This window comes from Suncus etruscus, chromosome 18 (genome assembly GCF_024139225.1).
Source record: "Suncus etruscus isolate mSunEtr1 chromosome 18, mSunEtr1.pri.cur, whole genome shotgun sequence".
In the NCBI taxonomy this organism is placed as follows: domain Eukaryota; kingdom Metazoa; phylum Chordata; class Mammalia; order Eulipotyphla; family Soricidae; genus Suncus; species Suncus etruscus.
The window spans coordinates 47,619,633-47,634,595 of NC_064865.1; the positions used below are offsets into that span (position 1 = coordinate 47,619,633).

A 14,963-nucleotide genomic window follows, 5' to 3' on the forward strand; every position below is an offset into this window, starting at 1 on the left:
GTCCTTCTGCATGCAAGGCAAACACCCTATCTCCATGCTATCTCTCCAGCTCAGGTTTGATCCCTGGTACTCCATATGTAAGCCCACCTGGTGTGATTCCTGAGTATGAAGCTAGGAGTAAGACCTGAGGACAGCTGGCGGTGGGCCCCAAATAAACAAACAAATACAATTTAAATAGTACCTGCTATAAGCTCTCAAATATCCCTCCAGCCCCTCTATCCCTCCCTGCTATCCCTGCTTAATCCTATCCTGACTCAAGTGAGGTGAGGAGAGCAGTTTGCCCAAATGTGAACTCAGAGCATGCAAAGCGGCCACATCTGGGCATGGGGAAGCAAGGTCTGGCACTAAGATACTTGGCCTCTGGCTCTAGGCCATCACCTGTACCAGAGGAGACACTGTTCACCAGTTCCATGCAGAAAGCTAGGGCTTTGCAGCAGCTGCATAAAGCCAGAAAATGAAAAGGAGGGGATGATGAAAGGGGATTGATTTTCTTTTCTTTGCTTTGCTTTTTTTTGGGGGGGCACACCCTGGGTAGCTCAAGGGTTACTCTTGGCTCTGTGCTCAGAAATTGCTCCTGACTTGGGGGACCATAAAGGACGCTGGGAGATTGAACCGCAGTCACGCCTAAGTTAGCGAGTGCAAGGCAAACGCCCTCCTGCTCATGCCACTGCTCCGGCCCTTTTTCTTTTTCTTCCAGGAGCTGCTGGAAGTGACCACATCTGAAGGGACAGACCTGAATTATTGGTCACGTTCACGTATTCTCGATTGCACCATCATCTGTAACTCACTGAGGAGGTGAGACATCACTAACTTCTTGGGAAAAGTAACTTCAGGGGTTTGTGCAGGAGAAACAAACAGCATAGGGTGAAAGCATATGCCTTGCATGTGGTTGTCTCTGGTTTGAATCCCACAATAACACACAATCTCCCAAACACCACTGGGGGTGGCCCTAGAGCATAGAGTCAGATGAAATTGCTGAGCTCCAGAGAGTCAGACCCCAACACTGCTTACTGTCCCCCCTTTACTCCCCATCTCCATCCTAATAAAACCTTTGGGGCTGGAGCAATAGCACAGTGGTAAGGCATTTACTTTGCATGCAGCCAACACCTGATGGACCCAGGTTTGAATCCCAGCATCCCAGATGGTCCCCAGAGCCTGCCAGGAGTGACTTCTGAGTGCAGAGCCAGGAGTAACCCCTGAGTGCCACCGGGTATAACCAAAAAATCAAAAAACAAAAACAAAACAAAACACACACACACAACAAATAAAACCTCCTTTGAGGTTCTCTGAGAATATCCTGCAATGGAACTATTGCAGTAATTTTCCATGTGTTTCTAAGACAGGAGGTTCTAGGGCTTGTGGTATCACAGAGCGAAGCCCAGCAGCTGCTGATCCCCATGGAAAGGTGTGACCACACTGCAAATCTGCAGGTCCCCACCCCGCCACCCTCTGACCGTACACCCCCAAGGACTTGACTTGGAGGGCCAAAAACCAGGGCAGGCTTCACCTCGGCCTGTGAGAGCTGCTCCTTCAGCTTTTCCACCTCCTCCCGCAGTTCCCGGATGACTTTGGCATTGGGGTCCTCGTTGACCACGGCGTGATTGACGATCCTCTTGGCTCGGTCTGCATAGCGTAAGGTGGACAGGGTCTCTTCATAGTTGTCTGCGGCTGGGCTGATGGTGGCAATCATGGAGGTCTGGCTGTTGCCCCCCAGATTGTCCTGTGAAAGAATTCAGAGAGCATCTGAGCACACGAGGCTCTACCGGTGGCACACAAAGCCGGGGGGCAGCCGGGGAAGTCCTCCTTTTCTTCGAGAAAGATGTGACAATGGGTCTATGTGTCATGTACTGAGAGACTGAGGACAAGAAATTTGACGCTGTCCACAAAACAGCATTATGATGGAGGTAGAGGGTAACACAAAACCAGGAGCCATCCTTTGCTGGCTTTGGCATAAGATTGGAGTTGGTTTGCTTTTGCTCAAAATCTTTCAGCTGTTGGCTGTGAAAAAAAACAAAAAAACAAACAACAATCCAATTTGAGGTTGAACAACACATTACCTTCAGAAGCCAAGTGAGGACCGAATCTCGATAAGGCACAAATTTGTTTTTCCCCTTGCCAGCTGCCTGGTCGGCCAATGATGATATAACCAAACCCAAGGTCGTGAGAGACCTGCCAAGAGAAACATTAAAATGATCTTCTGGGCAATAACTGTCAGCTATGTAGAACCAGAAGGTCCTTGAGTCAATAGACTGAGTCTATGCTGATTGGCTGAAAAGTTGGAAAAAAAAGAAAAACAGAGATTGGGGCCAGAGTAATAGCATAGCGGTAGGGTGTTTGCCTTGCACGTGGCCAACCCAGGATAGACTGGGTTCAATTCCCGGCATCCCATATGGTCCCCCGAGCCTGCCAGGAGTGATTTCTGAGTGCAGAGTCAGGAGTAATCCTTGAGTGCTACTGGGTGTGGCCCCAAAATCAAAACCAACCAATCAAACAAACAAACAAAAAATAATAAAGAAAAGAAATGAAAGGATGAGTGCATCCCACAAAATAATAGAAACTTTATGCTTATATGTTATTATATACACTACAACATAGAAGCTATGACAGTCTTGTTAAAAGCCCTAGAAGAAGAATTCGGGAGAAAGAACCCAATTTTTTTTTTTTTTTTGGCTTTTTGGGCCACACTCGTTTGATGCTCAGGGGTTACTCCTGGCTAAGTGCTCAGAAATTGCCCCTGGCTTGGGGGACCATATGGGATGCCGGGGGTTTGAACCGCGGTCCTTCCTTGGCTGGTGCTTGTAAGGCAGACACCTTGCCTCTAGCGCCACCTCGCCGGCCCCGAGAACCCAATTTTTAAAGCGTTGGGATATAAGATAATGTCAACTACAAAACTGACAGAGCACAGACTGGGCAGGAGACAGATGGAACAGAAACTCCTCACTGCCAGCCTGGCTGTGGCCGAGATCAGCTTGGAGGTCTATTCAGTGGCATTCTCAGGGGTACCAGGAAGAGTTTTATGAAGCTCATAAAACTGGAGCCAACTGGCTGGCAGGCTTCCCCTCTCCCCCACCTTCTGCACCCCTATAGGCAGGCAGAGCAGCAGACTGATTTTTTCCCCCCCAAATTCTCCAGAGAAGACAGTTCCAGGGACTGTCTCTCCAGGCCAGGATAAGATGGCAAAGCAGCACTTCGAACTCTCCAAAGGCAGGAATAATGTGCACTTGAAAGCTCTTAAGAGCTTATAGCAAGCAGGAGCCCCTAAATCCATAGCCCATTAGGCAGACACTAATGTGTGTGAGAAGTCCCTGGCATGTCTGCTTAAGAGGATTATTGATGATCCAGGAGAGCCACCCCTCAACGAGGCAGAGGGGACGCTGAGGAGACAGGTCAGCGCTTCTGTTAGTTTTACCACTTATCTGGGCCCTGAATTTAGGGCTTAAGAAGCCAGTTGTGGAACTTCCAGGCGGCAGCTCCAATCCATTATTACTTTTCTTTTTTTTTTTTTTAGACTTCATTAGTCTACTCTTACATGGAGCTTACTAGGCACTGTTCTTAGCAGTTATAAATAGCAACTCATTTAATCTTCACGGCAGCCTCACTGGCCAGGTTGTTCCCTCATCTGCCTTTTAACTGAAAAATGGGAGAAAGTAAAGGGGGGTCAGCTGGCTTCAGCTTCCTGTGAGAGCAACAGGGAAAATCCAGGTTACTGCTTTCCTACTGCTCCCCGAAAGTTTCTGGGGGTGAACTGTGCCATCAGCCTTCCCATCTAAAAAGCCTTCATGAAGTTCTGGAGGACTGGGTCCCAATTTGTATTCTTTTTTTTGTTTGGTTTTTGTTTTGGGGCTACATCCAATGATCTATGCGCTCAGAAATCTCTCTTGGCTTGGGGGACTATAGGGGACGCCAGGGATCGAACCAAGTTCTGTCCTGGATAGCCATGTGAAAGGCAAATGCCCTATCTCTTGTGCCACCACTCCGGCCCTCCAGTTTGTATTCTGATGCCTAGTGCTAAATGGACTCAAATAAGTGGAGATTCCTGATTCTTATCTAAAATCCCTGGGTCATAGGTACCCTGCTAGAATATTCTGGAGTGCCAGAAGTTTGGTGCAGAAACTAGTCACAGTTGTGATGGGGATCCAAGAAGGTCCCCATCCACAGGCTATACCCTGTGACGCTCAGGGGTTACTCCTGGCTAGGTGCTCAGAATTCGCTCCTGGCTTAGGGGACCATATGGGACGCTGGGGGATCAAACCGTGGTCAGTCCTAGGTTAGTGTTTGCAAGGCAAATGCCCTACTTCTTGTGTCACTGCTCTGACCCCTCTCGCCCTATTTCTAGGAGGTCTCAGATGGCATCTTATTAAGTCGACACATTTGCTCAGTGACAAGTGACAGGCTCACTGAGCAGATCCTGCAAGGAGCCTGGTGGGAAACTGGATCCATAGTGGGCTGTTGGGGCACTTGCCCCAACTCAGAGGCACAGCAGAGGTTGGCAGGAAACAGCATGGATGAAGGTGTGGGAGAGAAGATGCAGAAGCTACCCCGTCCCATCAGATTTGGTTATTTTAGTACAAGACCCACTTGGCAAAACCCACAGGCTGTTAACAGTCACCAAACAACTCCAGCCTAAATGCTGGGTGACACAATATTTCTCTACAATATCCAGTATGAAGGCCCTCTTTCCTTTCTCCTTTCTAACAAAGGCACACACTGTCACCCCAAACTCTAGGGTGAACAAGTGAGTGCAAAGACAATGTGGCAAAACACCACCGATTTAATATCCTTTAGCTTTGCGGTGGGGGGTTTGAGTAGTAGTCCAGCACTCCCCCCATGCTAAATTACAGGTGTCAGCAGGGCAGCCTACTTCCAGAGTTTCTAGCCAGTGCATCTATCCCCTTAACTTCTCCAGCTCATCTCCAGGCTGTCCCATGCCCTTGGCTTGTGGCCCCATCATCCCTAGGAACAATCAGTTAAGACTTTCTCAGCCTGCACTGCTCTGGCTCTACCTCTAAGACTCCACTGAATTACACTGAGCCCACATGAATCCTATCCTGTCTCAAAAATCAGTTCCTTTGGGGGCTGGAGGGGTGGTGTAGGTGGTAGGGCATTTGCCTTGCACGCGCTAACCTAGGACGAACTGAGGTTTGATTTCCCGGCATCCCATGTGATCCCCCAAGCCAGAAGCGATTTCTGAGCACATAGCCAGGAGTAACCCCTGAGCATCACCGGGTATGGCCAAAAATACAAAAATAACAACAAAAAGATCAGTTCCTTTTGCATTTCTAGAACGGATAACCAAGCTAGACACGGAGCAGAAATCCCACTACGTGTCTGTTTAACTTTGATTGGTCTAATTGGAATGTCAACTGCACTCAGTATCTTCATTCATGAAAATTAAAACAACAATAACAACAAAACAGCTGCATGAGCTTGGCATGGGAAAGTGCTGTGAAAACACGAAACTCCTAGGAATGAAGCGCCTACCAAGGAGACGAACTCAGCTGTGAAAGAGGTGGGACACAGAGTCAAAAAAGAAAAGAAATTCCAATCAACGAGTCTTCAAGGACAAGAGCCAGTTGCTCCATGTTATCTCGGGTGCCCTGAGTGAGTTCAGTTAGGGTCAGTGCTATTAATACAGACTTGGGGACAAAAAGCATCAGCCAGGACGCTTCCATGCACAGCCAGTGGGGCGAGCCTGGTCCAACAGCCATAAGGTCTGGACCCAAGCCACGATCCACACCGAGGGCTTTGTGACGTGGAATCACAGTCTAACCTCAGTGTTCTCTGCCTTGATCTAAGACCCAACTCAAAAAGCCAACGAGAAGGGGCCAGAGTGATAGCACAGCGACAGCATTTGCCTTGCACACTGCTGACCTGGGACAGACCTGGGTTCAATCCCTGGCATTCCATATGATCCCCGAGCCTGCCAGGAGCAATTTTTTTTTCTTTTGGAACCATACCTGGCAGTGCTCAGGGGTTACTGCTGGCTCTGTACTCAGGAATCACTTCTGGCAGGCTCAGGAGACCATATGGGATGCAGGGGATCAAACCCAGGTCCGTCCTGGGTTGGCAGAGTGCAAGGTAAATGCGTTACTGCTGTGCTATCACTCCTGCTCCAAGGAGCGGTTTCTGAGTGTAGAGCCAGGAGTAACCCCTGAGCACTGCCAGGTGTGGCCCAAACCCAAACTAAACAAACAAGCAAATAAACAAAGCCAACTCTCAGGCTCTCAGGTTAGGCTGTGCTCTGGAAAACGTTCAGACTAGCACCTGATACAGAGTCAGGAACAAGGAAAGCAAATGGCCACAAGATGGTTCCAAGGAGGGCAGGCCCTGGTTCCACCCCAGCTCTGAATGATCCCTGGTCCCCAGCAGCTGTGACCCTTGTGGTCTCCAAGAACTGGGCAGGACTGAGATGGTGGGTTCTGGTGTCTGTAGCACCACACTGCCAGGCCAGAGCTCCTAGCTGTCCATGCCAGCTGAATATCACAAAGAGGTAGTTGGTGACCCTCTGAGCTCAGCTGAGGAGCCCCCCCCCCCCACCCTAACGATCATTGCACAGCCAGAACAGCCTTGCGCCAAATTCCCACAAACTTATGACACAGACTTTGCCCTGTTTACCCAGAAGCCCTGGCAGCAGGTGGGGTGTGTCCTGGCTGAGTGTCAGTTGCCCAGTTTCCAGGCGACGGGTCTCCTTGGGCACTGCCTCCCATTCTTGTCCCATTCCTGTCCCCCCTCTCCCAGCCTGCTGCATGAGCTCGTCTGGAATGTGGAGCTGCAGGGCCAGCCGGAGCTCCTAAGTGCTTTGCTGGGAAACAGAGCAAAAATCCTTGGTTGCTGGAGCTGTGACAGAAGGGCAGAGAGATGATGTCCACGGCGAGGCGGCCTATTGCAGGGTGCAGCCACACCGCCTCTTGCTTCTAATTTTAAACTCCAAAAGTACACAGTATTTGGAAGTGCAAACTGCACAAACTTGGTCTCGAGTCTGTTAACTTCTTGTCACCCTCTGTCCTAAACCAAACTCTAAGTTACTGGTTGTGTCTCAACAGGAGAAAAAAAAATTATTTTTTTGTCATACCTAGCGATGTTCAGGGGTTACGCCTGGCTCTGCGCTCTGGAATTGTTAGGTTATACCTTATTTTAGCTAAAACAAAAATCATACCTGGTTATTTTGTATGTTTGTTTACAATTTGAGTTGACCCCAAAACAGATGGTCTTACTTATAAATCTGAGTGGAACTGGCTCAGGATAGCCTGAGCTATCTGTCCTTTCTGCCCCACCTGGGGGTGGTCTCAATACTCAATAAAAATTGCAGTTCTGGCAGGCAGCTTACTCTCCATATGAGGTAGAAGACTGCCAGACTACATCCTCAGCCTGGTTTGGATTTCATGGATGACCCTGATCCAAACTCATTCACCTGGGGTTGGAGATATACGACACGTGGGGTGATTTTTATAAGAAATTGCTCTTGGTGGTGCTTGGGGGACCATATGCAATCCTGGGGATTGACCAGGGTTGTCTACATGCAAGGCAAACACCTTATCTGTTGTACCTTCAACAGGAAAATATTTTACATACAAGTGTCACTATTTTCCACAGAGCATGGAAAAATGATCAAGATAATGCAGTTCATAGAGGTTTTTACTAAGAACTGCCTGACAAGTCAGACTTATTCAGGGCATTCTAGGTTCCAGGCATTAATGTAAGCATATCATGGGCTGTTAGTCCCTAACAATTTAGGAAGCGAGATCAGTTATTAAACCCATGTGCAGGTAAGAGGGGTGAGCAGAGTTGGACTCGCCTACTGCTACTGCATATAGATCCAGGAGGTGGAGGAGGCAGAGAAAGCCTCAAGAGGCCAGTATCGGTTCTAGTCCCTCTCCTATGGGAAGCAAAGACCAATCTCTTGCCTGGCCTGAGGAGCAAGCCCTTATCTATGTAGATTTTTCTGCCTTCCCTACAGAAGACCGGGTTGTCTTGTTTTCCTGGCCAACTCCTCCACTTCCTGCCCCTAACAGTCAGCACATGCCCAGGCATGGAGACTTCAGTATGGCATGTATGCATTAACTTACATTTACCAAGACATTAATGTTGGGGCCGAAGAGTTAGCGCAAGCCATAAGGCGTTTGCCTTGCACGCGTTAATCTAGGATGAACCAGGATTCGATATCTGGCTTCCCATATGGTCCCCCAAGCCAGGAGCAATTCCTTTTTTTTTGGGGGGGGGGTCACACCCAGCAGCACTCAGGGGTTACTCCTGGCTCTATGCTCAGAAATTGCTCCTGGCTGGCTTGGGGAACCATATGGGATGCCAGAATTTAAATCAATGACCTTCTGCATGAAAAGCAAATGCCTTACCTCCATGCTATCTCTCTGGCCCTCTGGAGCAATTTCTGAGGAGTAACCCCTGAGCATCACCGGGTGTGACTCAAATAAAACAAAACAAAACAAAACAAAACAAAACAAAAACAAAAACCAACACTAATGTTTATTTGGAGGATGGATGGATGGGCATACCCGGTGGTGTTCAGGAGAACCCATGTGGTGCTGGGGATAGGACAGGGGTTGGTAACATGCAAGGAGAATGCCTTAACCGTTGTACCATCTCTCTGGCCCCAGAATGAGCTTCATGCAGTGAAATACAACTTACAAGGCTATGCCTTGAATTGATTCTAACTTCATTCTATGCACCAAAACACACGCTGTAGGTTCAATGTCTGAGCAGATGCACCGGGGGGTGGGGGTGGGGGTTTCAGCCAGCCCCATGCATCTTTTTTTGTTTGTTTGTTTTGTTTTGAAGTCACATTTGGTGATGCTCAGGGGTTACTCCTGGCTATGCACTCAGAAATTGGTTCTGGCTTGGGGAACCATATGGGATGCCGGGGGATCAAACCTCGGTCTGTCCTTGGTCGGCCGCATGCAAAGCAAACTCCCTACTGCTTGCACCACTGCTCTGGTCCATGCTCATGCATCTTGCTAGAGGCTAGGCTGATGTTTTCTGGTCACTACAGCAACATGGGCTCTGGACATTGTGATTAGAGAAGTCTGACTCCGTAGAATGCAACCGGTCCCCACCACACACACGCAAGATGCTGCTCTGGTTGGACTCTCCCAGCATTGACAGTAGATAAGGAGCGACCACTTACTTGTTAATGTTGCTGCCTTCCTTCAGTCGCTCTCCTGCCGCTCCCGTCTTAGACACTCGCTCACTCCCTGCCAGGTCTACCAAGCTCACCTTACTGACCTTCTCTCCGGAGTTCTGGAGGGAGAAGAGAGAGAGGAGAGAGGGAAGAAAGAGAAAAAAGAGAGAGGAGAAAGATAGGAGAGAGGAGAGAATAAAGAGAGGTGAGAGAAAAGAGAAGTAGACAGAGGAGAGAGATAGGAGAAAGAAGAGAGGAGACAGGAGAGAGAAGAGAGGAGGAAAAAGAAGAGAAAGGAGTAGAGAGGGAGGAGAGAGGAGGACAGAGAGAAGAGAAAGGAGAGAGAAGAAAGGAATAGAGAGAAGAGAGAAAGAGGAAAAAAGGAGAGAAGGTGATGGGGAGAGGGAGGGAGAGAGAGAGAGAGAGACAGTTGTGAGTGCAAAAGCCACACAAGATCTCTCCACTTGCACATACGGGGGGCTCCCCTTGAGCAGTGAGAAAACCCACATGAGATGGTCCTCAGGGAGTGTGCATGCCAAGGTATGAAGCCAGGTCTCAGGTGTGCACAGCTGGCGCTGTCCTTCTTTGGGCCATCCCCTGGGGGCCCTCGGTGTGACGATGTAAATTGGTGTGGTAATGGATCCTTCCTGTTTTACAGTGAGGTCTTGCTTGGCACTTTAGGATATAGCCAGAGATCCTCAGGAAATACTCCAGATTTCTGGACATTCAAGCCAAATGTCTCTTTTTGGGAGTATTCTTTAGGCAGTAAGTTATGATTTGCTCTTTAACATCCTTTCAGGATTCTGAGACATACTTAGCTATTTTGGGGGGAATTTTAGTACGAAGGTTGCACCCGCACATACCTACACACATTTTTTATTTTTGTTTGTTTGGGGACATAAGTGTTGGCAGAGATTAATCTAGGGTGGCAGGGATTAATCTAGGACCCTTGGCATCCCATATGGTCACATGAGCCTGCCCAATTTCTGAGTGCAGAGCCAGGAGTAACCCCTGAGCACCACCAGGTGTGGCCCCAAAACAAACAAACAAAAAAAAAAACCTGTAGGGTGGCTGGATAGAGTGATAGTATAGTGGAGAGGACACTTGTATTGCCAGTAGTAGATCCAAATTTGATCTCCAACATCCTTATGGTCCCCTGTAATCCGCTAAGATTGATTCCTGAGCTCAGAATTAGCAATAACCCCTGATTATCACCAGGTGTAATCCCAAACTAAAACAAAACAAAAAGACCGTGTGTTGGCATCATCATATTCTAATAACACAATAATATTTACTTATTTTTTTTTGGTTTTGGGGACCACATCTGGAGATGTTCAGGAAACACTCCTGGCAGTGCTCAGGGAACCATGTAGGATGCTGGAGATTAAATTTGGGTCAGCCACATGCAAGGCAAGCATCCTTTCCACTGTACTATAGCCCCAGCCCCAGGAATCCATTGTTAAATAAGAAAGCTACATATAGGGGCCAGAATGATAGCACAGTGGTAGGGTGCTTGTCTTGCATGCAGCCGGCTTGGGACAGACAACGGTTCGATTCCTGGCATCCCATATGGTCTCTGAAACCCCTGAGTGCCGCCGGATAGGATTCAAAATCCAAAACCAAAAAATCAAAAAAAGAAAGAAAGAAAACTACATATAAAGGAAGACCTGAAGATGAAATGATTTCAGCCAAGCACTTATTTGCTGATGTGAGGAACTGACATAGACCCCTAGACCTTCCTACCCCACCTGCCATGAGTCACCTCCCCCAGGCAGGCTCTTTCATGGCCCACCCTTGGCTTCTCACCCCGGATTGCAGGTCATAGAGTGTCTGTGTGATGATGATGTTGAAGACAGCATGGGAGCGGCTGCTTTCTTCATTCATGTTCGTGGCAGCGACAGTCCGAGACTTATTTCCCTCAGACATCAAGGACTCAATATCCTGGAGGCAATGCATGAGGAGAACCTTGTCAATGGAAGCACCAGCGAGCAGAGGTTTTGCGGGGATTGGATCTCTGTCCAGACAGACCTCCCTGCCCTCCCTATCAAGCCGAGTTGCAGGAAGAAGAAACGATTGTCCCCAATCTTCATTTCCTCCCACAATGTCTTTTTCCTCCAGGTTCCAATGGGGGGAGAAAACAACTTCCAAGGGTTCTTGGTACCCCACTGAAACCTTGGTGAGGTGGCAGGGTGAAGGGTGAAGGAACCCGTTCTTGGCCTCAGCTGCTGGTTTCTGAGACCATGGATAGAATCAATGGGCTAGAAAGTATCTGTGTTTTTAAGGTCTCCTTCATACTCCCAGTGACGGTCTGATTTTAAGTGATATTTGGGGAGAGGGGAAAGACACTTACCTCAAAACTAGTGACAGCCAGTTGAGACAAGCCGTCGACATATGGTCCCAAAACTTTATGTTCTCGAACTTTAAGGGACTGTCTACTCCTTCAGGAAAAAGGAAAGGGAATGAATGAATTAGCCCAAGTTTGGAAGTTCTTGAAATACCTAGAAACTAAGATTGCAATTTCCAAAGAATTCCTTTGAATGATTCAAAACAAACAAACAACCCCAACAAATTCTAAAAGCTATTTTATTGGGGTTAGTATTGTGCAGAAATGGCTTTTATAGCCTGATTTCTATGATAAGTAGTACTTTATTTTAAAATATCTTATCTCCGCTCCCAAATGAAATAGCCTACACATAGACCATTTGATCAAGCTATTTTGCTTTTGTAGACTAAACTTTAGTTTCACACAGGAGAAGGGGGTGGGGGGGACAAAAACAACACAGGTCTTTTATAAGCTCATTCTCAATAAATAATGCCTTAAAGTTTTGAGCAAAAGAGAACACTATTAAAGGGTTTAACTTGGGGCCAGAGAGATAGCACAGTGGTAAGGCATTTGCCTTGTACGCAGCTGACCCAGTACAGACTTGGGTCCGATTTCTGGCATCCCCTAGGGTCCCCTGAGCCTACCAGGAGTGATTTCTGAGCGAAGAGCAGGTGTAACCCCTGAGCACCAACGGATGTGGCCCAAGTTAAAAAAAAAAAAAAAGGTTTATGGGCCAGAGAGATGGCATGGAGGTAGAGTGTTTGCCTTGCATGCAGAAAGACAGTGGTTCAAATCCCGGCATCCCATATGGTCCCCCGAGCCTGCCAGGAGCGCTTTCTGAGCGTAGAGCCAGGAGTAACCCCTGAGCGCCGCCAGGTGTGACCCAAAAACCAAAAACCAAAAAAAAAAAAAAAAAAAAAAAAAAAAGGGTTTAACTTCTTTTGGGGGAGGAGACAAACAAGGCCATGCTCAGGATTGAACCGAGGCCTCCTGCAGGCAATACACAAACTTGAGCTCCAGGCTCGAGCTCCAGGCGTCAAGAGTTTGATATTTTATTTTTGATTTGCTTTTTCAAGTCTGCACTGAGGAAAGTTGTTTCCGTGCTGACAATTTGATACAGAATGTGACATTACAGTATAGGAGTTGTTTATAGTTACTGATGTTTATCCTATATTTAGAACTAGCTCTGCTGGCGAAGATGTCAGAGCTCTTTGAAAATTCCAAATGCCAAACTTGGGTTGGGACTCTTTGAAAAGCATATCAACAGATATCTAAGTTTTATTTTTAAAGCATAGCTGTGTGGGCTTGTACACACATATGTACATACATGCACTTATATATAATACGGTGCATATGTAATATGTATGTATATATACATATTATGAATAATGACCATATTTTATATATCACCTTACTCACAGCATCAGATACTGATTACCTCTAAAATAAGAGTCAATGCTTATTATTCTCATTCAAGTGTGGTGAACTAAGAACTACAAAGCACAGTTAGAAAAGGTCACGCTGGACAAGAAAGGGGTGTTGAAAGGAGATGAAGTGATATGTCTGATACCCCTAAAAACCCTGCAGTAACAATATTGCAAAACAGTGTCTAAAAGGGAGAGAGGAAGAGTGAGAGAGAAGAAAAATGTCCATAGCATGGAGGTAAGGCGTTTGCCTTTCATGCAGAAGGATGGGGGTTCGAATCCCGGCATCCCATATGGTCCCCCGAGCCTGCCAGGAGCGATTTCTGAGCGCAGAGCCAGGAATGACCCAAAAACCAAAAAGAAAAAAAGAAAAGAAAAATGTCACAGAGACAGTCAAGGGGGTAAGGCGGGAGGGAAACTGGGGATATGGGTAATGGCAAATGTGTACTGGTGAAATGTGTTGTACATTGCATGACTGAAAATCATAAACAACTAACTTTAAATCACTTTTTTTTGGGGGGATCACAACTGGCAGCACTCAGGGTTCCTCCTGGCTCTATACTCAGAAATCACTCCTGGCAGGCTCGGGGGACCATATGGGATGCCGGGATTTGAACCACTGACCGTCAGCATGCAAGGCAAATGCCTTACCTCCATGCTATCTCTCCGGCCCCAGGATAATGCTTTTATTCCAAGATTCAAAGTTGTTCTGTTCATGATTGAGTATCAGTCATGCCCCAAACCCTTCACCAGTGCACATTTCCTGCTACTAGTGTGCCCAGTTTCCCTCCCACCCTTTAGCCTGCCTGCATCTGGGGCACATACTTTAATGACATGAAAAAGTACATGTTATGTTGTATAGAAAATTCAAGCTATTGGGACCAGAGCAATGGCACAATGGTGGACATTTGCCTTGTATGCAGCTGACCCAGGACAGACCACGGTGTTATCCTCCCCCCCCCACATCCCATATAGTCCCCCAAGTCAGGAGTGATTTCTGAGCTCATAGCCAGGAGTAACCCCTAAGCGTCACTGGGTATGGCCCCAAAATAAAAACAATAAAATAAGGAATAACTACACTAACAACTACCATGACAATGTTGGTGAGTGAGAAAAGTAGAATGACTCTCGAATACAGGCAGTGGGGAGTGGGTGGAGGGAGATGGAGTGCACTGATGGTGGGAATGTTGCACTGGTGAAGGGGGGTGTTCTTTTGGTGAATGAAGCCCAGCTACAGTCATGTTTGTAATCACAGTATTTAAATAAAATAAATAAAAATTACAAAAAAAGAAAATTCAAGTTATTGACAGGGCTGTATTTAGAGAATATCACACACACACACACACACACACACACACACACACACACACACACACACACACACACACACTTAAAATGTACCAAAGTATTAACCCTGGGAATTAGCTGGGTTAATACCAGCTAACCACGAACTTACCCTTTGGGGTCCAAAAGATCCCGAACTTTCTCATTATAAATTTCCATGTAGGACACCTCCACTTTGAAGGTCTGTTGCTCATTCTGCTCCACCGAGATCCTTTTAAATAAAGCACAACAGAGCCGAGGAATAAGGCCCAGTTGCTCAGCATTGCCCATCATGGAGAAAGATTTTCCTGAGCCTGGAAAAGAGCAGGCAGAAAGCAAGTGAGAAGATGGAGAAGATGAACAAAATGCAGAGGTGAGTTCCGAGCGCACAGCAACCAAGGTCACACGGCACAGAAGCCAGAAGAACTTGACCTTCAATGCATGACCATTCATCCTCTTCTTACACACATGATGTGAAGTCTTGCTCACAGAGAGACAAAAGGAACGCTTCACCTGGGACCATATGGGATGCCAGGTCAAACCCAGGTCTGTTCTAGGTCGGTGTGTGCAAGGCAAACGCCCTATCTCTGTGCTTTCACTTTTCTTTTCTTTTCTTTTCTTTTTTTGGGGTCACACCCGCAACACTTAGGGGCTACTCCTCACTCTGTGCTAAGAAATCGCCCCCAGCAGGCTCAGGGGACCATATGGGATTCTGGGATTTGAACCACGGTCCTTCTACATGCAAGGAAAACACCTTACT

General features: G+C 47.3%; 1 protein-coding gene across 1 annotated transcript in view; it reads right to left on the reverse strand.

Annotated features, from left to right (window-relative positions):
* KIF13A (kinesin family member 13A) overlaps positions 1-14,963 on the reverse strand; it is a 220,620-nt gene that overhangs the window by 70,670 nt on the left and 134,987 nt on the right. Inside the window, exons 6-11 of the mRNA XM_049765233.1 lie at positions 14,337-14,517; positions 11,484-11,571; positions 10,940-11,074; positions 9,140-9,252; positions 2,058-2,169; positions 1,508-1,720 (exon numbers count right to left, since the gene is read on the reverse strand). Coding sequence (XP_049621190.1) covers positions 1,508-1,720; positions 2,058-2,169; positions 9,140-9,252; positions 10,940-11,074; positions 11,484-11,571; positions 14,337-14,517 — 842 coding nt within the window. The remainder of the gene's footprint in view (positions 1-1,507; positions 1,721-2,057; positions 2,170-9,139; positions 9,253-10,939; positions 11,075-11,483; positions 11,572-14,336; positions 14,518-14,963) is intronic.